This window comes from Pristiophorus japonicus, chromosome 14 (assembly GCF_044704955.1).
Source record: "Pristiophorus japonicus isolate sPriJap1 chromosome 14, sPriJap1.hap1, whole genome shotgun sequence".
Taxonomy (NCBI): Eukaryota; Metazoa; Chordata; class Chondrichthyes; family Pristiophoridae; genus Pristiophorus; species Pristiophorus japonicus.
Window position 1 is genome coordinate 71,393,750 of NC_091990.1, and position 21,317 is coordinate 71,415,066.

General features: G+C 45.9%; 1 protein-coding gene across 3 annotated transcripts in view; it reads right to left on the reverse strand.

Moving 5' to 3' along the window:
• fnbp4 (formin binding protein 4) overlaps positions 1-18,674 on the reverse strand; it is a 44,748-nt gene extending 26,074 nt beyond the window's left edge. For 2 of the 3 annotated variants that reach the window (XM_070899292.1, XM_070899291.1), the window contains exons 1-4: positions 18,137-18,674; positions 11,731-11,826; positions 11,062-11,192; positions 8,715-8,937 (exon numbers count right to left, since the gene is read on the reverse strand). In XM_070899292.1, the coding sequence (XP_070755393.1) occupies positions 8,715-8,937; positions 11,062-11,192; positions 11,731-11,826; positions 18,137-18,239 (553 nt within the window). In that variant the 5' untranslated portion in view covers positions 18,240-18,674. Of the gene's footprint in view, positions 1-5,545; positions 5,645-8,714; positions 8,938-11,061; positions 11,193-11,730; positions 11,827-18,136 lie in introns of those variants that run through there. The other variant, XM_070899293.1, reaches the window with a different exon arrangement.
• Between the last annotated feature and the right edge of the window lie 2,643 nt (positions 18,675-21,317).

Sequence of the window (21,317 nt, forward strand, 5' to 3'; positions counted from 1 at the left end):
GGAGGAGGGGGAAGAGAGAGAGGGAGGGAGGAGGGGGAAGAGAGAGAGGGAAGGAGGAGGGGGAAAGAGAGAGAGGGAAGGAGGAGGGGAAAGAGAGAGAGGGAAGGAGGAGGGGGAAAGAGAGAGAGGGAGGAGGGGGAAAGAGAGGGAGGGGGGGGAAGAAAGAAGAGAGAGGGGGGGGGGGGGAAGAGAGAGAGGGAGAGAGACCTGATAGTATAAAGTGGCAAGAGAGCGCATGGGTGAGAGTTTACAGCAGATAGGGAGAAAAGACCCATAAGATTAGTCATTTAATTATTAATTTGTCTATTAACACTTATTTCTTTATACATATATGCAGTTATTAATTTGTTTACATATTTACTTTATGTAAACACACATATATCTAATCACAATTAGCTCACAAAACAAAGTAACCAATCATAACCAGCTTAGTGAAAAGACTGGTGTGTAAAACAATGATTAGCTTGACATTTTATCACAGAATTTTTCCACTGTCGACTAAAGCTGAAAACACTGAATAGGCATGAACTTGGTAACTTGGGGAAAACAAGGCACAGCTGGGGCTGGAAGTGCAACCGATAATGGAGGTTCGTGAAACAGATAAGAAGGGCCACAACATCTCTTGAAATGGGTGTTTTTCAGTGGAAAGTAACAGAAGGGGAGGGACGGCACAAGATCAGAGGAGGAGAGAGGAGCCATCAGGGGAGAAAGGGAGGTTGAGTGAAAGATCTGAGGGAAGCTCCATAAAGAAATGGTGTAAGAAAGGGACACCAGCAAGGGTTAAGTGGAACCACAGCTAGAGAGGGGTGCAGATAACTCTTACCATGACCTTTATCCAAGGCATAAACAGGGTAGTCTAACTCTTAATTATACCTTGTAAACTGCTGCTCGAGATAGTCATTGTATTGATCCTTGCTTGTGCTGAATAAACTTTTAACCACTGCCAACTATACGGGTCAACGTCAAATCATTTTAGAATCAAAGATCTCACAAAGAGATTCTTACACCCAAAAGTATAAAGTGATGAAAGCATCCCGAGATTATAAAGCGGCGAGGGAGGGAGATTATAAAAAGTGAGTGGGGGGGGGGGGGGAAGAGGAGGAGAAGAGAGAGGGGCCCGAGATTATAAAGTGGGGGGGGGGGGGGAGGGAGGGAGGTGGAGAGAGAAAGAGAGAGAGAGAGAGAGAGAGAGAGAGAAGGGCGAGGCAGAGAATAGAGCGGGAGAAAAATCGCAAAGTGAGGTCACAGCACAAAGGGGGCAGCAGGGGTAAGTTGCAGGTAAATATTTAATTACCTGTAACTTAAACTAGATCAAGTACGTTGTTAAAAGAACTATGTAAGCCAAGTTGATTAAATGCATAAACTTTGGTTTATTTAATGAATCAATCAAGGTTATATAGGGATGGCAGTACAGGAGGTGTCCCACAGGACAAGGGCAGCAGGAGCATGGGACACCACCTCCAAGTTACACACAACCCTGACTTGTATAATTGTTATTCCATCATCGTCGCCGGGTCACAATCCAGGAACTCCCTCCCTAACAGCACTATGGGAGCACCTTCACCACACGGACTGCAGCGGTAAGGGCATTTATGGATGGACAATAAATGCTGGTCTTGCCAGCGATGGCTCATCCTGTGAATGAATAAAAAAGATTTTTGGACTCTAGGGGACTCGAGGGACATGGGGATCAGGATGGAAAGTGGAGTTGAGGTCGAAGATCAGCCATGATCTGATTGAATGGCCGTTTGGCCTACTCTTGCTCCACCACTTATGTTCTTAATCATGATGTTTCTAGCCCAATGAGGAAGGAAGCAGTGCTGGATCTAGCTCTGGGGAATGAAGTAGGACAAGTGGAGAGAACATCTGGGTAATAATGATCAGAATTTATTTAGGTTTAAAGTAGTTATGGAAAGGGACAAACAAAACCCCAAGGTGAAGATACCAAACGGGAAGAGAGCCAATTTCAGTGATTTGAGGATGGATCTAGCACAGGTGGACTGCAAACAAAGATGGGCTCGGAAAACAGTAAATGGGCAATGGCAGGCCTTCAAGGTGGATACACCGTGGGTAAAAAAACTAAGGATATCATATGGAGAAAAAAATGGGGTATTCAAAGCTAGAGCTCCCTGAATGACAAAGGAAAGAGATTAAAATAAAACAGAAAAAGATTTGACGACAAATGTCAGATACAGAATAGTCGAAAACCAGGCAGAATACAGAAAGTGCAAAGGGAAATTGAAAAAGGATACAAGTGCAAAAAGAGAGCATGAGAAATGATAGGCGGGTAACAAACGGGACCCCAAAAATCTCTTATAAACATAACAAGTAAAAGAATAGTGAAAGCAACGGTGGGTTAGGGACAAAAAAGGAAATCTTCTTGTGGAGGTAGAGGGCATGCATCATCAAAGGCAGTCCCTCAAAAACGAGGATGACCTGCTTCCACGCCGAAAAGGGATGAGTTCACAGGCGTTTCAATGAAGGACCCAATATCCCTGGTCCTGAACTACCTGTTAAAGGGAGGATTAGATGCCTGTGCGTGGATTTTTTTTAACGTGTGGTGACCGTTGCACACCAGCCACCACACGGGCTTGACAGAGCTCGGTCTTGGTCCAGTGACAAGGATTAACCAGGATGAGTGGCGACCTGCTCTGCTGCACAGACCTAGTGCGCACACACATCGCAGTGTGGGTTGGCCCATGCTGCCCCTGGGCACGATCACATCCCTCTACGAACTCTTGCCACTCCTACTGTACCTACCCATGCTTCAATCAGCCGTCGCCCTCCTGCAGCAGCACGCGCTGCTCCCTGAAGTGGTATGCCGCTGCATGTTGCTCCCTCTAATGGCCCCGGCCTGCTGCTGGTCTTGCAGGCCGGGACCATGCCATGCCGCGCCGCCGCACATTGCTCCCTGCATGACTGAGGTACTAATTGAGGTTTATAAGATATTGAAGGGAAGAGACGGTGTTCCAGCTGACATTTTATTTCAATTAAATAGGTTCGGTAGAATCAGGGGTCACAAATTTAAGTTGTATAGGGCAAGATCTAGGTTAGACGTCAGGAGGTGGTTCTTTCCCCAGAGAATAGTAAACCTCTGGAACAAGCTGCCGTTTCATGTGGTGGATACAGACTCACTGAATTCCTTCAAGCAAAAGCTGGATTTGTTTCTGGCTGTGGCAGAGATCACATTTACAGAAGATCGGTACTGCAGGGAATTCAAGGCCACAGTGATCTCCTGGACTAGTTTCAATCACCTAGATGGGTCGGAGAGGAATTTCCCAGATTCCCCCCACCTCCAAATAGGCCTGTTTTAAAAAACATGTTTTTCCCCCCTCTCCCAGATCACAGGGTTTGGGGTGGGGTGGAGTGTATAAGTTGTGATACACAAGGTATCACAATTGTGGGAGACAGGCTCGATGGACTAGAAGGTCTTTACCTGTCTGTCATTGTTCGTATCTTGAGTATTTTGCATGTCACACAGTAGATGCGGTGGGGGCGCGGCAGGGAGTAAAGATATTGGATAGGACAATAATAGAGGAGGTGCTAAATAGATTGGCATCACTCAAAGTTAACAAGTGACCCGGTGCAGATGGGAGGCACCCTAGGGGAAGCTAGGGCAGAGATAGCAGAAACTTTCACCATGATCTTTCACTCCTCCTTGGATTTTAGCAGTGGTGCCCGAGGACTGCAAATGTTACACCTTTGTTCAAAAAAATGAGGGGGATAAACCTGGTAAAGACAAGCCAATCAGTTGAACGTCAGTGGCAGCAAAACTAATAGATCGTTGTCAAGGACAACATTAATCATTTGGAAAAGCACGGGTTAATAAGGGATAGCCAGTATGGATTTGTTAAAGGCAAATTGTATGACTAACCGGACTGAGTTTTTTGACGATGTAACAGAGAGGATTGAGGAAGGTAGTAAATGTTGTATGAATGGACTTTCAAAAGGCATTTGATAAACTTATTTGGAAAATAGAAGCACACGGGATTAAAGGCAGTGATAACTTATGAGAATTAAGAGCAGGAGTAGGCCATTCGACCCCTCGAGCCTGCTCTGCCATTCAATAAGTTCATGGCTTATCTACCTCAACTCCACTTTCCTGCACTATCCCCATATCCCGCAATTCCCTTAATATCCAAAAAATCTATCGATCTCTGACTTGAATATACCCAACGACTGAACTCCCACAGGCCTCTGGGGTAGAGAATTCCGAAGATTCACTACACTCAGTGAAGAAATTTCTCCTCCTAAATGGCTGACCCCTTAATTCAGAGACTGTGATCCCCGGTTCTCGACTCCCCAGCCAGGGGAAACATTCTCCCTCCATCTACCCTGTATGAAATATACAACATTCTATGAGATCACCTCTCATTCTTCTAAACTGTAGAAAATATAGACCTAGTTAACTCAATCTCTCCTCTTAGGACAATCCCATCCCAGGAATCAGTCTGGTGAACCTTTGTTGCACTCCCTCAATGGCAAGTATATCCTTCCTTAGGTAAGAAGACCAAAACTTTACACAATACTCCAGGTGTGATCTCACCAGGGCCCTATACAATTGCAGTAAGACATCTTTACTCATGTACTCAAATCCTTTTGTAATCAAGGCAAACATACCATTCGCTTTCTTAATTGCAGTGGGGTCACCCATGGGTCAGTATTCGGACATTGCTTTTCTTGTTATATGTAAATGGCCTGGACATGGGTACAGGGAGTACAATTTGCAAAGTTTGCAGATGATACAAAACTTGGCAATGTAGCAAATCGTGAGCAGGAAAGTAGCAGTCTTCAGTCGGACAAAGACAGACTGGTGAAATGGGCAGACACATGGAAAATCCAATTTAATGTGGATATGTGTGAAGTGATGTACTTTGGGAGAAACAACATGAAAACATAAACATAGAGTAGGTCATTCGGCCCTTCGAGCCTGCACCGCCATTCAATAAGATCATGGCTGATTATTTCCTCAGTATCCCTTTCCTGCTTTCTCTCCATACCCCTTGATCCCCTTAACCGTAAGGGCCATATCTAACTTCCTCTTGAATATATCCGACGGACTGGCATCAACAACTCTCTGCGGCAGGGAATTCCACAGGTTAACAACTCTGAATGAAGAAGTTTCTCCTCGTCTCAGTCCTAAATGGCCTACCCCTTATCCTAAGACTATGTCCCTATTCTGGACTTCCCCAACATTGGGAACATTCTTCCTGCATTTAACCTGTCCAGTCCCGTCAGAATCTTATACGTTTCTATGAGATCCCCTCTCATCCTTCTAAACTCCAGTGAATAAAGGGCCAGTTGATCCAGTCTCTCCTCATGTCAGTCCAGCCATCCCTGGAATCAGTCTGGTGAACCTTCGCTGCATTCCCTCAATAGCAAGAACGCCCTTCCTCAGATTAGGAGACCAAAACTGAACACAATATTCCAGGTGAGGCCTCACCAAGGCCCTGTACAACTGCAGTAATACCTCCCTACTCCTATACTCAAATTCCCTAGCTATGAATGCCAACATACCATTTGCCTTCTTCACCGCCTGCTGTACCTGCATGCCAACTTTCAATGACTGATGAACCATGACTCCCAGGTCTCGTTGCACCTCCACTTTTCCTAATCTGCCGCCATTCAGATAATATTCTGCCTTCGTGTTTTTGCCCCTGAAATGGATAAGCTCACATTTATCCACATTATACTGCATCTGCCATGCATTCGCCCACTCACCTAACCTGTCCAAGTCACCCTGCAGACTCTTAGCGTCCCCCTCACAGCTCACACCACCACCCAGTTTAGTGTCATCTGAAAACTTGGAGATATTACACTCAATTCCTTCATCTAAAGCGTTAATGTATATTGTAAAGAGCTGGGGTCCCAGCAAGGAGCCCTGCGGCACTCCACTAGTCACTACCTGCCATTCTGAAAAGGACCCGTTTATCCCGACTTTCTGCTTCCTGTCTGCCAACCAGTTCTCTATCCACGTCAGTACATTACCCCCAATACCAAGCGCTTTGATTTTGCACACCAATCTCTTGTGCGGGACCTTGTCAAAAGCCTTTTGAAAGTCCAAATACACATCCACTGGTTCTCCCTTGTCCACTCTGCTAGTTACATCCTCAAAAAATTCCAGAAGATTCGTCAAGCATGATTTCCCTTTCATAAATCCATGCCGACTTGGACCGATCCTGTCACTGCTTTACAAATGTGCTATTTCATCCTTATTGATTGATTGCAACATTTTCCCCACTACTGTTGTCAGGCTAACTGGTCTATAATTACCCGTTTTCTCTCTCCCTCCTTTTTTAAAAAGTGGGGTTACATTAGCTACCCTCCAGTCCATAGGAACGGATCCAGAGTCGACAAGACTGTTGGAAAATGATCACCAATACATCCACTATTTCCAGGGCCACTTCCTTAAGTGTGGGATGCAGACTATCTGGCCCTGGGGATTTATCGGCCTTCAATCCCATCAATTTCCCTAACATAATTTCCCGCTTTATACGGATATCCTTCACTCACTGGACCCACTGTCCCCTAGTACATTCGGAAGGTTATTTGTGACTTCCTTCGTGAAGACAGAACCGAAGTATTTGTTCAATTGGTCTGCCATTTCTTTTTGTTCCCCATTATAAATTCACCTGAATCCGACTGCAAGGGACCTACATTTGTCTTCACTAATCTTTTTCTCTTCACACATTTATAGAAGCTTTTGCAGTCAGTTTTTATGTTCCCTGCAAGCTTCCTCTCGTACTCTATTTTCCCCCCTCTTAATTAAACCCTTAGTCTTCCTCTGTTGAATTCTAAATTTCTCCTAGTCCTCAGGTTTGCTGCTTTTTCTGGCCAATTTATATGCCTCTTACTTGATTTTAACACTATCTTTAATTTCCCTTGTTAGCCACGGTTGAGCCACCTTCCCAGTTTTATTTTTACTCCAGACAGGGATGTACAATTGCTGAAGTTCATCCATGTGATCTTTAAATGTTTGCCATTGCCTATCTACCGTCAACCCTTTAAGTATCCTTTGCCAGTCTATTCTAGCCAATTCACGCCTCATACCTTCAAAGTTACCTTTCCTTAAGTTCAGGACCCTAGTTTCCGAATTAACTGTCACTCTCCATCTTAATAAAGAATTCTACCATATTATGGTCACTCTTCTCCAAGGGGCCTCGCACAACAAGATTGCTAATTAGTCCCTTCTCATTACAATCACCCAGTCTAGGATGGCCTGCCCTCTAGTTGGCTCCTCGACATATTGGTCTAGAAAACCTTCCCATATACATTCCAGGAAATTCTCCTCCACCATATTGCTACCAGTTTGATTAGCCCAATCAATATGTAGATTAAAGTCGCCCATGATAACTGCTGTATCTTTATTGCACACATTCCTTATTTCTTGTTTGATGCTGTCCCCAACCTCACTACTACAGTTTGGTGGTCTGTACACAACTCCCACTAGCGTTTTCTGCCCTTTGGTATTCCACAGCTCCACCCATACTGATTCCACATCATCCAGGCTAACATCCCTCCTTACTATTGCATTAGTTTCCTCTTTAACTAGCAGCGCCACCCCGCCTCCTTTTCCTTTCTGTCTATCTTTCCTAAATGTTGAATACCCCTGGATGTTGAGTTCCCAGCCTTGGTCACCCTGAAGCCATGTCTCCGTGATGCCAATTATATCATATCCGTTAACTGCTATCTGTGCAGTTAGTTCGTCCACCTTATTCCGAATACTCGCATTGAGGCATAGAGCCTTCAGGCATGTCTTTTTAACACACTTTGCCCCTTTAGAATTTTGTTGTAATGTGGCCCTTTTTGGTTTTTGCCTTGTTTCTCTGCCCTCCACTTTTACTATTCTTCTTTCTATCTTTTGCTCCTGCCTCCATTTTATTTTCATCTGTCTCCCTGCATGGGTTCCCATGCCCCTGCCATGTTAGTTTAACTCCTCCCCAACAGCACTAGCAAACACTCCCCCTCAGACATTGGTTCCGGTCCTGGAGAGGCAGTATAATCTAAATGGTACTATTTTGAGGGGTGCAAAACAGAGGGACTTAGACATGGATATTCACAACTCTTTGAAAATGACTGGGCAAGTTAATAAGGCAGTTAAGAAAGCAAATGGGATATTTGGTTGTGAATAAGGACATTGAATACAAAAACATGGCAGCTATGCTAAATCTTTACAAATCACTGGTTAGGCTTTGATATGGAGAGGTTGAAGAAGCTGGGGATTGTTCTCTTTAGAGCAGGGAAGATTAAGGCGAGACCCAATAGAGAAATTCAAAGTTGTGAGGGGTTTTGATAAAGTAGGGAGAAATTGTTTCCTCTGGCAAGCGGGTCGGAAATCAGAGGTCATAGATTTAAAATAATCGGCAAAGGAACTAGAGGGGAAATGAGGAGAATTTATTTTCCACACGGTGGTTAAGATCATAACGCACTGCCTGAAAGGGTGGTGGACTCAGATTCCACAGGAACTTTCAGAAGGCAATTGGACATGTACTTGGAGAGAACTAATTTGCAGAGTTATGGGGGAAAAAGCTGATGTGTGGGACTAAATTGGACAGCTCTTTCAAAGAGCTGACACAGGCACAACGGGCAGAATGCCTCTTCCCGTGCTGTAAGATTCTATGATGAACAAAGCTACAGCTAGTGAGTACTGCACCATAGTACCAATCTATCACACCTTCAATGAGTACCGTATATAGGACCAATCGAACACATACCTCCAGCCAGTGAGTACTGTGTATCGTAGTGCCAATCAGCTGCCATGTTACTGCCCTCCACCGTGGCATTCACCTCAGTGCCGTTGTGGTTGTTTGCAGGTTTCTGAGCAATTGGCACCGGTTTGGGTTCTGGCCGCGGAGGCGTGGGTGCCGGCACTGGTGACTCAGTGGGAGTAGCCATCGATTCAGAAACAGGCAAGGGTGCTGTAATTGCATCTATCTCCTGTGTTTAAAAGGAACACAAACATGACACTTAGACCGAGCATAGGTTGAGCCCATGTATGCTGCCTTTGGGACTCAATCACACACATTGTTCAATCTGCACCCAACAATCAGACCACACAGGCCTGTGCAGAGAATCCTGGGGCCTTGACCAGGAGTAAGTGTACAAATTGAGATGGTTGGTTTATGCATGGGCAATGCAGTCAGACTCAGTCAGCTACACTTGCAGTTCTGGTCTAGAAAGCAGAGGGTTTGAGTTCCAGTTTAAGCCGATGCTTCATAAGTACTCGAGTGAACTGCACTATTCGTAAAGCAGGATGGCCAAAACTCTACCCTCAACGTAAAAGACAAAGGTTAACTGATGTTATTTGTGGGGCACTGATGATGGGAGGTGACTGCCACTTTCATCGACACACCAGCTGCTGCATTTCGAAGTAATTCACTGGATATGAAGCGCTGTCAGATGCTTGAGAGACGCGATAAGACATCATATAAATACAAAAACAATTTAACGTTGAGTATATGTTCCAACTCCACAGGCCAGCCGAGGCACACAAGGGAAAAACGAATGCGCAGGTGAAAGGGTCGTCAAGAACAAAGTGAGAAGCTCACAATGCTATGTAAAGGAGTCACTAGATAGCAAGCAGGATTAGGAATCCTGGATGATTTTTCCTTTCACTAGCCAAGGGTCACTATGACCAGACAAGAGAAAGTGTCATTTGCAGTAATCATTTTTTTGTTACCCACTCCTTTCCACTCATCCATCCGCAGGCCATGCTTGTCGTTCCCAAATATATTTAACGAATTTGATAGTTAACAAGCTTTTAAATCACACTGAATGCATCGTGGAACAGTGCCCAAGGGGTCAACCCTGCACATTCAAGAGAACTCCTGTGCAAACCAGAGGAGCCGATACTTCAAGTAACCTTAAAGACCACATTTCAACACGCAGACTTAGCTCAACGTGCGGATTTATTGAAACTGCTGTGGTGAGTGATTTGTGACCAGGATGTACCGGGGATCCAGAAAGCACGGATTTACCACATCAAAAGACGACGAATGCCAGGAATCTGAAGTAACAAGAAATGCTGGAATGGTGGGTGAACCCCATCTCACATGATACTCCAACCCGGTGTGGGGTGTGATGGTTACCGATTGAGGACCCCAGGTAAACGTAAGCCACCTCCTCTACCTGCCCACAACGGTATCCCTTACCTTCGTCTGTGCAAAATTACAGAAAAACCACCATAGGAATTTATTTCACATCCATTCGCAAGTCTCTGGCACAAATGTAAACCGGCCAGGTGTTTAGCACAGAGGCGACTTTGCTCCAGGGCCGACTGTTACAAGACAATGAGCAGATTCCTGCACTGTTTGAGTACAAAAATAATCGAAGAATCACTGACAGTGGTATATAATTAGCAATCTAATGAATTGGTATGCACACAGACACGGTCAAGGGGTTACAACAAACACTGACTCATTAGCCGGTATGTAATTCTCACTATACAAGGCTCCAGCACTTAATTCAAGGCAGTAAATCTATCTGGAGCAGACAAATCAGCAGAGTTGTGGGATAGGGGAGCCCTGGACAGCACGGGAGGGTGAAGGGAGAGAGGAATTGGGGGCAGCATGGTGGTGGTGGATGATGGAGGGGAAGGGGAGCCATGGACAGTGCTGGGTTGGGGTGGAGGTTGGAATGGCGCGTAACGTTCAGTGCTGGGGTGGGGAATGAAGAGAGAAAGGGGAGAGACGGGCAGTGCTGTGGGTGGGTGGGGGGGAGAGACATACAGTACTGTGGTTTGGGGGGGGGGGGGGGGGGAGGGGGAGGGGGAGGGGGAGGGGGAGGAGACGGGCAGTGCTGTGGGGGGGGGGGGGTGTGAGGGGAGAGACGGGCGTGCTGTGGGTGTGGGGGGAGAAGGGGCGAGACAGACAATGCTGTGGTTGGGGGGGGGGGGAAGAAAGAGAGACGGGCAGTGCTGTGGGTGTGGGGGGAGAAGGGGCGAGACAGACAATGCTGTGGTGGGGGAGGGGGGGGAAAGAGAGACGGGCAGTGCTGTGGGTGGGGAGGGGAAGGGGAGAGACGAGCAGTGCTTGGGGGAGATAAGGGCAATTCAATCCTCACCGCCATGAAGTTTGCCAAGGTGCTGTCGATGTCTGCGGGCTTGCTGGGCCGTGGCTCTGCCTCCTGTGGCTCAGCGTCAGGGCTGTCCTCATCGTCACTGTCTGTGTATGCTCCGAGTAAGCCCAGCCCACCTGCAAGAGCATAAGTCATGGTAACACATTAAAACAGTCACACCGCTCCTCCTCCTCTTTCACATCCCCCAGCAGTGATACCACCTGCACTCCACCCTTGCTCAAAGTAACGCCGCTACAACACCCTGCCAGCAGCTCAAACCAAGCAGCTCACTCAGAGTTTGGAGGGACAGCAAGTTGCTTGGATGCGAGCAGAACTTGCAAATGGACACTAATTGATCAAGTGAGTGATCAAAACAGCAGAAAATGGATTTCAAGGTGGGCATGTGAGGGAGGGGATGCAGCGCAGATTCAGCAGAATGATAACGGGGATAAAAGGGTTAAATTATGAGGACATGTTGCATAAATTTGGCTTGTATTCCCTGGAGTAGAGAAGATTCAGGGGTGATCTGATCGAGGTGTTTATGATTAAAGGCTTAAAATAATTCAATAAGGTAGAGAAAGAGAAACAATTTCCTTTGGTGGAGGAATACAGAACAAGGGGACACAATCTTAAAATTAGAGTTAGGCTGTTGGAGTGAAGTCAGGAAGCAGTTACCTGTAGTCCGGACTGCAGATTCCTTTGCCGTCCCATTGTTTGTACTGTTCGAACTCGAATTAACAAGTAATTGATCGGATCCATCCTCCTGCTCATCTGCAGAGAAGGAAGAATGTATAATAAACTACAGCGAAGACACAGAACTAACACCGAGAAACAAAGGTGGTTCCAGAACACACAATAATTAAATCGTTCTGATTATTGCTCCCACATCTCCCACCCACCCAGCCCATGTGTATAGATGTTTCTGGGATGGGCAGAACCGGGAGAGGAGCAGAGCCACAATCAGAGGGACGCGGAGTGGAGATCCAGCACATGTTCACCAACAAGCAAGGTCGCTACCTGCCATTCATGAGAATGCACACATTGAACAATATGACATGGACACAGAGCTGATATTAAGTCAGCAAGGAGAGACAATGTCGGAGGTACACATGCAAAATTGGCAGGATTAGGGGGCACGTTGAAGCAGAAACATAGGCAAACCAAAAGCTGCACCCCAGCAGCCTTTCCTTGAAACTTGAACTATTTCCCCAAGGTGCAGACAGAACCATGTCTCATGACTTTGATCATTTGTCAGTGAAACCATTTCAGACTTGCTCACAATTAGATATTGGGTATTAGCACAAGTACTCAAACACAGGACAGAGACAATTGTTTGCAAAGAAAATACACTTGAAATGAATATTTGCCAGCAATCTGCGATTATAACTAGCAGTCCCACCAGGGTTCAGTCTTGCCTGGAGACAGGAACCGTGGTAGGGAGGGTGCGTCACACAGCCCAGGGACCAAAGGGGAAGAGAAACCTATGTGCTCTAAATACATGGGCCACAGCTTTGGGTTGCTTAGCTGCCAGAAGTTCATCATCACACAGCACTGCCAGAACCATTCCCCCTGCACCATCAGCGGTATGGGGCCATTTGGGACCCGGAGGCTGCTCCAACAAACACTACCATCATTCACTTCTGGGAGAGACAAGAGCACGAATAAAAGATATCAATTTAAGGCAGCTTCGGAACAGCAACGATGGAATCTCAACTACAGGGCAACAATAAAGCAGTAAAAACTCACCCCATATGCATGCATTTTATATAGAACACGTACACAGGAGGGAGTTACAGGCTGCAATCTAACTGAAGGGTTGGGGTAGTTTATAGTAACAGATACCTGCGACAGAGTCACAGAAATAGAATAAAGAAATTTAGATGGGTTTGTACATAGACCAGTAGTGAATTATAGGCCAGAATCTGAAGGTCTTAAGATATTGTGTGTACTTGGGCGTGACTAAATACGATTAAACAATGCGCAAGGAGCTTAAAATGGCTAAATAAAGTACCAAATGACTGACCAACACGCATTTATATAGCATTTTTAATGTAAAGAAACAACCCACAGTGCTTCAGAGTAAAAATACTTAATTAGAGGGGGGCCAATTTCAGTGGGTTGACAATAGATCTGGCCTGGGTAAATTGGAATTAAAGATTGGCAGGTAAAACTGTAATTGGACAATGGGCTGCCTATCATCATCATCATCATAAGCGGTCCCTCGAACGAGGATGACTTGCTTCCACAGGAGTTCACAGATGTTTCAATGAAGGACCTGATATTCCAGTCATGAACTCCAATTGAAAGGGTGGAAAATGCTTGTGCGTGGATTTTTAAAAAAAACATGTGGTGACTGTTGCACATCAGCCACCTTATCCAGTGGCAAGGGTTAACCAGGACAACCGGAGACCTGCTCTGCACTGCCTATAAAGAGCAGATAGATGGTTCAGGTACATGCGAGATACATTTCCATGAGGGGGAAAGGTAGGGCAACCAAAGTCAGAGCTCCCTGGATGACAAGAGAGATACAGAAAGTAAGATGAAGCAGAAAAATGGGGCATCTGACAAATGTCAGGTTGAGAATACAAGTGAGAATCTCTGGATTACTACTTGAGCCACAAGAAAATTTGCATAGGGTAAATAAGATCAGAGAGATGAACACGTGGCTCAAAGACCGGTGTGGGAGAAATGTGTTTCGACTCATGGGGCACTGGCACCAGTACTGGGGCAAGAGGGAGCTGTTCCATTGGGATGGGCTTCACTTGAATCATGCTGGGACTTGTGTCTAAGCGAATCGAATAACTAGGACTGCAGAGACGGCTTTAAACTAAATAGTGGGGTGGAGGGTTCAGGTGAGCGGAAATTTAAAAAGTCAAAGAATAAGGCGGCAACAGACCAGGGTAGCGAAGAGGGAAATGATAATCAGAGTGTGACAGGAAGGGACAGAATGTATAAAAATAAGAGCATCAGAAAGTGGGGTCAGAGCAGGGAAAAATGGTAAAAAGACAAAATTAAAAGCTCTTTATCTGAATGCAGGCAACATTCGTAACAAGACAGATGAGCTGACAGCACAAATAGATATAAATGGGTCTGATCTGACAGCCATTAAAGAGACGTGGTTGAAAGGAGATCAAGGCTGGGAACTGAATATTCAGGGATATTTGGCACTTCGGCAGGATAAAGGAAAAGGAGGTGGGGTAGCTCTGTTAATAAAGGATGAGATCAGTGCAGTAGTGAGAAATGATACTGGCTCAGAAGATCACGATGTAGAATCAGTTTGGGTGGAGATAAGGAATAATAAGGGGAAGAAGTTACTGGTGGGCGTAGTCTATAGGCCCCCTAACAGTAGCTACACTGTTGGACGGAGTATAAATCAAGAAATAATGGAGGCTTGTACGAAAATTACGGCAATAATCATGGGCGATTTTAATCTTCATATTGATTGCACAAATCAAATTGGCCAAGGTAGCCTAGAGGAAGAGTTCAGAGAGAGTATCCGGGATGGTGTCCTTGAACAGTACGTTGCGGAAACAACCAGGGAGCAGACGATCTTAGATCTGGTACTGTGTAATGACACTGGATTAATAAATGACCTCATAGTAAAGAATCCTCTAGGAAAGAGGTGGTTGAATTTCAAATTCAGTTGGAGGGTGAGAAAGACTTTGAACAAACATTTTGTATCTGTCTTCACGGTAGAAGACACTAAAAACATCCCAATAATAGGGCTAGAGGGAGAGAGGAACTTAAAACAATCACGATCACTAAAGAAAAAGTACTCAGTAAAATAATGGGACTAAAGGTAGACAAGTCCCCTGGACCTGATGGCTTGCATCCTAGGGTCTTAAAAGAAGTGGCTGCAGAGATAGTGGATGCATTGGTTATAATCTACCAAAATTCCCTGGATTCTGGAGAGGTCCCGATAGATTGGAAAACCGCAAATGTAACGCCCCCATTTTAAAAAAAGGAGGCAGACAGAAAGCAGGAAACTATAGACCAGTTAGCCTAATATCTGTCGTTGGTAAAATGCTGGAGTCCATTATTAAAGAAGCAGTAGCAGGACATTTGGAAAAGCATGATAAAATCACTGCTGATTCTGCGTGACTGTATGAAAGGGAAATCATGTTTGACAAACTTGCTGGAGTTCTTTGAGGATGTAACAAGCAGGATGGATAAGGGGGAACCAGTGGATATGGTGTATTTGGATTTCCAGAAAGCATTCGATAAGGTGCCACATAAAAGGTTACTGCACAAGATAAAAGCTCACGGGGTTGGGGGTAAAATATTAGCATAGAAAGCGGTTGGCTAACTAACAGAAAACAGAGTCTGGATAAATGGGTCATTTTCCGGTTGGCAAACGGTTTAACTAGTGGGATGCCACAGAGATCGGTGCTGGGGTCTCAACTATTTACAATTTATATTAATGACTTGGATTTAGGGACCGAGTGTACTGTAGCCAAGTTTGCTGATAATACAAATATGGGTGGGAAAGCAAGTTGTGAGGAGGACACAAAAAATCTGCAAAGGGATATAGACAGGCAAACATTTGGCAGATGGAGTAGAATGTGGGAAAGTGTGAGGTTAACCACTTTGGCAGAAAAAACAAAAAAGGAAATTATTTAAATGGAGAGAAATTACAAAATATTGTAGTACAGAAGGACCTGGGGGTCCTTGTGCATGAAACACAAAAAGTTAGTATGCAGGTACAGCAAATAATCAGGAAGGCAAATGGAATGTTACAAAGGGGTTGGAGTATAAAAGCAGGGAAGTCCTGCTACAACTATATAGAGTATTGGTGAGGCCACACCTAGAGTACTGCGTCTCCTTGTTTAAGGAGGTATATACTTGCATTGGAGGCAGTTCAGAGAAGGTTCACTAGGTTGATTCATGAAATGAAGGGGTTGACTTATGAAGAAAGGTTGAGCAGGTTGAAGTTTAGAAGAATGAGGCGCAATCTTATTGAAACATAAGATACTGAGGGGGCTCGACAAGGTAGATGCAAAGAGGGTGTTTCCCCTCGTGGGGGAATCTAAGACTAGAGGGCATAGTTTCAGAAAGGGTCGCCCATTTAGAACTGAGAGGAGGAGGAATTTCTTGAGGATTGTAAATCTGTGGAATGCTCTGCCCCCGAAAGCTGTGGAGGATGGGTCATTGAATATATTTAAGGTGGAGATAGACAGATTTTTGAGCACTAGGGAGTGAAGGTTTATGGGGAGCGGGCAGGGAAGTGGAGCTGAGCCCAAGATCAGATCAGCCATGATCTTTATGAATGGCGGAGCAGGCTCAAGGGGCCAAATGGCCTACGCCTGCTTCTATTTCTTATGTTCTTATGTGAACCAGGCCGAATATAGGAAGTTCAGAGGGGAAGTCAAAATGGAAATAAGAGGGAGAGAGAGAATAGATTGTCAGCTAAGATAAAAGTGAATCCAAAAGTCTTCTGTAGGCATATAGATAGAAAACAACTAGTAAGAGGAGGGGTAAGGCTGCTTTGGGACCAAAAATGAGACAGAGGACATGGCAGAGGTACTAAATGACTACTTTGTATTTGTACAAAAATTGATAGAGGTACTCGAATGGTTTGCTGGACCAGATGGGATGCATCCTAGAATACTGAGGGAAGAAAGGTGGAAATTGCAGAGGTACTGGCCATAATACAGGGGTGGTACCAGAGGACTAGAGAATTGCAAATGTTACACCCTTGTTCAAAAAAGGGTGCAAGGATAAACCCAGCAACTACAGACCAGTCAGTTTAACCTTGGTAGTGGGGAAGCTTTTAGAAACTATAATTTGGGACAAGATTAACAGTCACTTGGACAAGTGTAGATTAATTAAGGAAAGCCAGCATGAATTTGTTAATGGCAAATCGTGTTTAACTAACTTGATCTAGTTTTTTGATGAGGTAACAGAGAGGGTTGATGAGGTGTACATGGACTTCCAAAAGGTGTTTGATAAATTGCCGAATAGGCTTGTTGCGAAGTTGAAATCCATGGATACAAAATTCGCTAATTTGACAGGAAACAGTACTGGTGAATGGTTGTTTCAGACTGAGGGAAAGTACTCAGTGGTCCCCAGGGGTCGGTACTAGGACCACTGCTTTTCTTGATACATATTAAATGACTTGGACTCAGGTGTACAGGGCACTATTTCAAAATTTGCAGGTGACAAAACTTGGAAATATAGTGAACTGCGAGAAGGATAATGATAGACTTGAGGAAGACAGACAGGCTAGGCTGGTGGAATGGGCAGACACGTGGCAGATGAAATTTAATGCAGAAAAGTGCAAAGTGATACATTTTGGAACAACGAGAAGAGACAATATAAACTGAAGGTTCTGCCCAATGCATTCAACAACAGCTTGTATTTATATAGCACCTTTGACATAGTAAAGTGTCCCAAGGCACTTCACAGGAGTATTAGAAGACAAAAAATATTCGACACCGAGCCACATAAGGAGAAATTAGGGCAGGTGACCAAAAGCTTGATCAAATAGGTAGGTTTTAAGGAGCATCTTAAAAGGAGGAAAAAGAGGCACAGAGGTTTAGGCAGGAAGTTCCAGAGCTTGGGGCCTGGGCAACGGAGCGCAGACATCGGGGGGGGGGGGGGGGGGGGAAGCAAGAGGAGGAGGAGGAGGAGAGGTTGTGGGCTGAAGGGATATTAGAGATAGGGAGGGGCAAGGCCATGAAGAGATGAATTATTCTTTAATCAACATAAAAACACAGATCTGGTCATTATCACATTGCTGTTTGTGGGAGCTTGCTGTGCACAAATTGGCTGCTGCATGTCGCACATTACAACAGTGACTACATGCCAAAAGTACTTCATTGGCTGTAAAGCGCTTTGAGACGTTAGATAGTTGTGAAAGGCGCTATATAAATAAAAGTCTCTTTCTTTCTTCTACTTGTTCCTATGTTCCCAAGGGAAATGGAGCAAAGGCGGGGTTGAGGTGCCGATCCGCCATGATCTAAGTGAATGGCGGAGCAGGAACGAGGGGCTGAATGGCCTCCTGTTATTGTGGCCACAAATGCTCTTACTCCGGCTGTGCCCGTGACCGGCCCCCCACCCCACCGTTTCCCGGCCACCTCACCCTCTGAGCCCGAGCCACGCTCCTCCTTCTTATGGCCAGGTTCCAGCTGTAAGATGGGCCGCCGCCGGCTCTGTTGCAAGTTGATCCGCGTCTTCTTCCCCATCGGACCGGCCTCCGGACCAGGCCGCCGGTCGGCCTGTTTCACTCGGGGTCGGACCAGGCCGCCGATCGGGCTCCCTCACTCGGGCTGGGACCAGGCCGCCGCTCGGGCTCCCTCACTCGGGCTGGGACCAGGCCGCCGCTCGGGCTCCCTCACTCGGGCTGGGACCAGGCCGCCGCTCGGGCTCCCTCACTCGGGCTGGGACCAGGCGCTCCTCGAGCGTCGCCGCTCGGGCTTGGACCAGGCCGCCGTCCGGGCTCCTTCACTCAGGCTGGGACCAAGCCGCCGATTCGGCCACTCCTCGGGCGCCGCCGCTGCGGGCTTGGATTAGGCCACTCCTCGGGCGCCGCCGCTGCGGGCTTGGATTAGGCCACTCCTCGGGCTCCGCCGGTCGGGCTCAGGATTAACGCCACCACATCCAACTGGAGCCGGTTACGTCATGACGTCATTGCATTTAAATATTTAAATCATCGCGTCCAACGCGACGGGGGTTGAACTGCGCGCGCTGGCCGCGACTGCCTTACGTAAGTGCGTCATACGTCAGGCCCTGGGAGAGCAGGGCTCTGAGTCATTCTGTCCCACATTCAAAGGGCAAGTAATATAGAAAACATCAAAGGGACACACAGAAAATACTAAGAGCCGCAAAAATGGAATACCGAAAAACTTGCAAGTAATACAACGGCTAATAATTAAAACTTTAATTTATTTACAAGAGAGCTCTGGGCTGGTTAAAGACAGGTGTTATGGTAGCACAGGTGCAGCGTCGAGAATCCGGAATGTTCCAGAAGCTGGACTCCAGGACGATGGGTGACAGGGTCGATTGCGATCCGTAAAATGTTCCGCAATCCTGACCCTGCTGACCTCCCGGCCCGCCCGAACACCTTCTCGGCGGCAATCCCCCTCCCCCTTTCTGACGTTCCGAAATCCGGAAATACCCGAACCTGGGCTCGGATGTTTCCAGATTCATGATGTCAGAAAACAAATCGAAAAGTCGCAATCCGGAACGGCCTTGGTCCCCAGGGCTCCGGATTTTAGGCGCTGCACCTGTAGTTAAGAAGTTCATGGCAGATTTATTGATTGAGCACTCTGTATCCGTTTTTACAGCAGAGAAAGAGGATAAAATGCCAGTGATAGAAGGGAAACTGAAAAATCAATGGGAGGATTCAAGTGTAAGAAAAATGTAATGAAGAAAGTAATGAGCTTAAAACAGATAAGTCCCCAGGACCTGATGGTTTCCACCCCAAGGTATTAAAAAGTAGACGAGGAAGTTAGGTATAATCTTTCAAAAATCCTGGAGTTTAGAGGATGAAACTGAGGACAGGTTGCATGGACTAGACTTGTATTTCTTTGAGTATAGAAGATTGAGGGCTGATCTGTTTGAGGTGTTTTAAATGATAAGATTTGAAAGGGTAGATAATGAGAAACTATTTTCTCTGGTAGTGGAATCAGGAACAAGGGAACATAATTTTAAAATTACAGCTAAGCCATTCAGAAGTGAAAACAGAGAGGAAAAATTCACACAAAGGTAGTGGAAACCTGGAATTCTCTCCCCCAAAATGTTGTGGATTTTGGGACCATTGGAGCTTTCAAGATTGAGATCATTCTACTTTTGTTCGATAAGATTCACCAGACTGATTCCTGGGATAGCAGGATTGTCGCATGAGGAGAGATTGGGTTGACTAGGCCTGTATTCACTAGAGTTTAGAAGAATGAAAGGGGATCTCATTGAAACGTATAAAATTCTGACTGGGTTGGATAGACTGGATGCGGGGAGGATGTTTCCCCTGGCTGGGAAGTCTAGAACAAGGGATCACAGTCTCAGAATATGGGGTAGGAAATTTAGGACCGAGATGAGGATGTTTCCAGTAGAGTAGACAAGGGAGAACCAATTGATGTGGTATATTTGGACTTTCAGAAGGCTTTCGACAAGGTCCCACACAAGAGATTAATGTGCAAAGTTAAAGCACATGGGATTGGGGGTAGTGTGCTGACATGGATTGAGAACTGGTTGGCAGACAGGAAGCAAAGAGTAGGAGTAAATGGGGACTTTTCAGAATGGCAGGCAGTGACTAGTGGGGTACTGCAAGGTTCTGTGCTGGGGCCCCAGCTGTTTACACTGTACATTAATGATTTAGACGAGGTGATTAAATGTAGTATCTCCAAATTTGCGGATGACACTAAGTTGGGCGGCAGTGTGAGCTGCGAGGAGATGCTATGAGGCTGCAGAGTGACTTGGATAGGTTAGGTGAGTGGGCAAATGCATGGCAGATGAAGTATAATGTGAATAAATGTGAGGTTATCCACTTTGGTGGTAAAAACAGAGAGACAGACTATTATCTGAATGGTGACAGATTAGGAATAGGGGAGGTGCAACGAGACCTGGGTGTCATTGTACATCAGTCATTGAAGGTTGGCATGCAGGTACAGCAGGCGGTTAAGAAAGCAAATGGCATGTTGGCCTTCATAGCGAGGGGATTTGAGTACAGGGGCAGGGAGGTGTTGCTACAGTTGTACAGGGCCTTGGTGAGGCCACACCTGGATTATTGTGTACAGTTTTGGTCTCCTAACCTGAGGAAGGTCATTCTTGCTATTGAGGGAGTGCAGCGAAGGTTCACCAGACTGATTCCCGGGATGGCGGGACTGACCTATCAAGAAAGACTGGATCAACTGGGCTTGTATTCACTGGAGTTCAGAAGAATGAGAGAGGACCTCATAGAAACGTTTAAAATTCTGACGGGGTTAGACAGGTTAGATGCAGGAAGAATGTTCCCAATGTTGGGGAAGTCCAGAACCAGGGGACACAGTCTAAGGATAAGAGGTAAGCCATTTAGGACCGAGATGAGGAGAAACTTCTTCACCCAGAGAGTGGTGAACCTGTGGAATTCTCTACCACAGAAAGTTGTTGAGGCCAATTCACTAAATATATTCAAAAAGGAGTTAGATGAAGTCCTTACTACTAGGGGGATCAAGGGGTATGGCGAGAAAGCAGGAATGGGGTACTCAAGTTGCATGTTCAGCCATGAACTCATTGAATGGCGGTGCAGGCTAGAAGGGCCGAATGGCCTACTCCTGCACCTATTT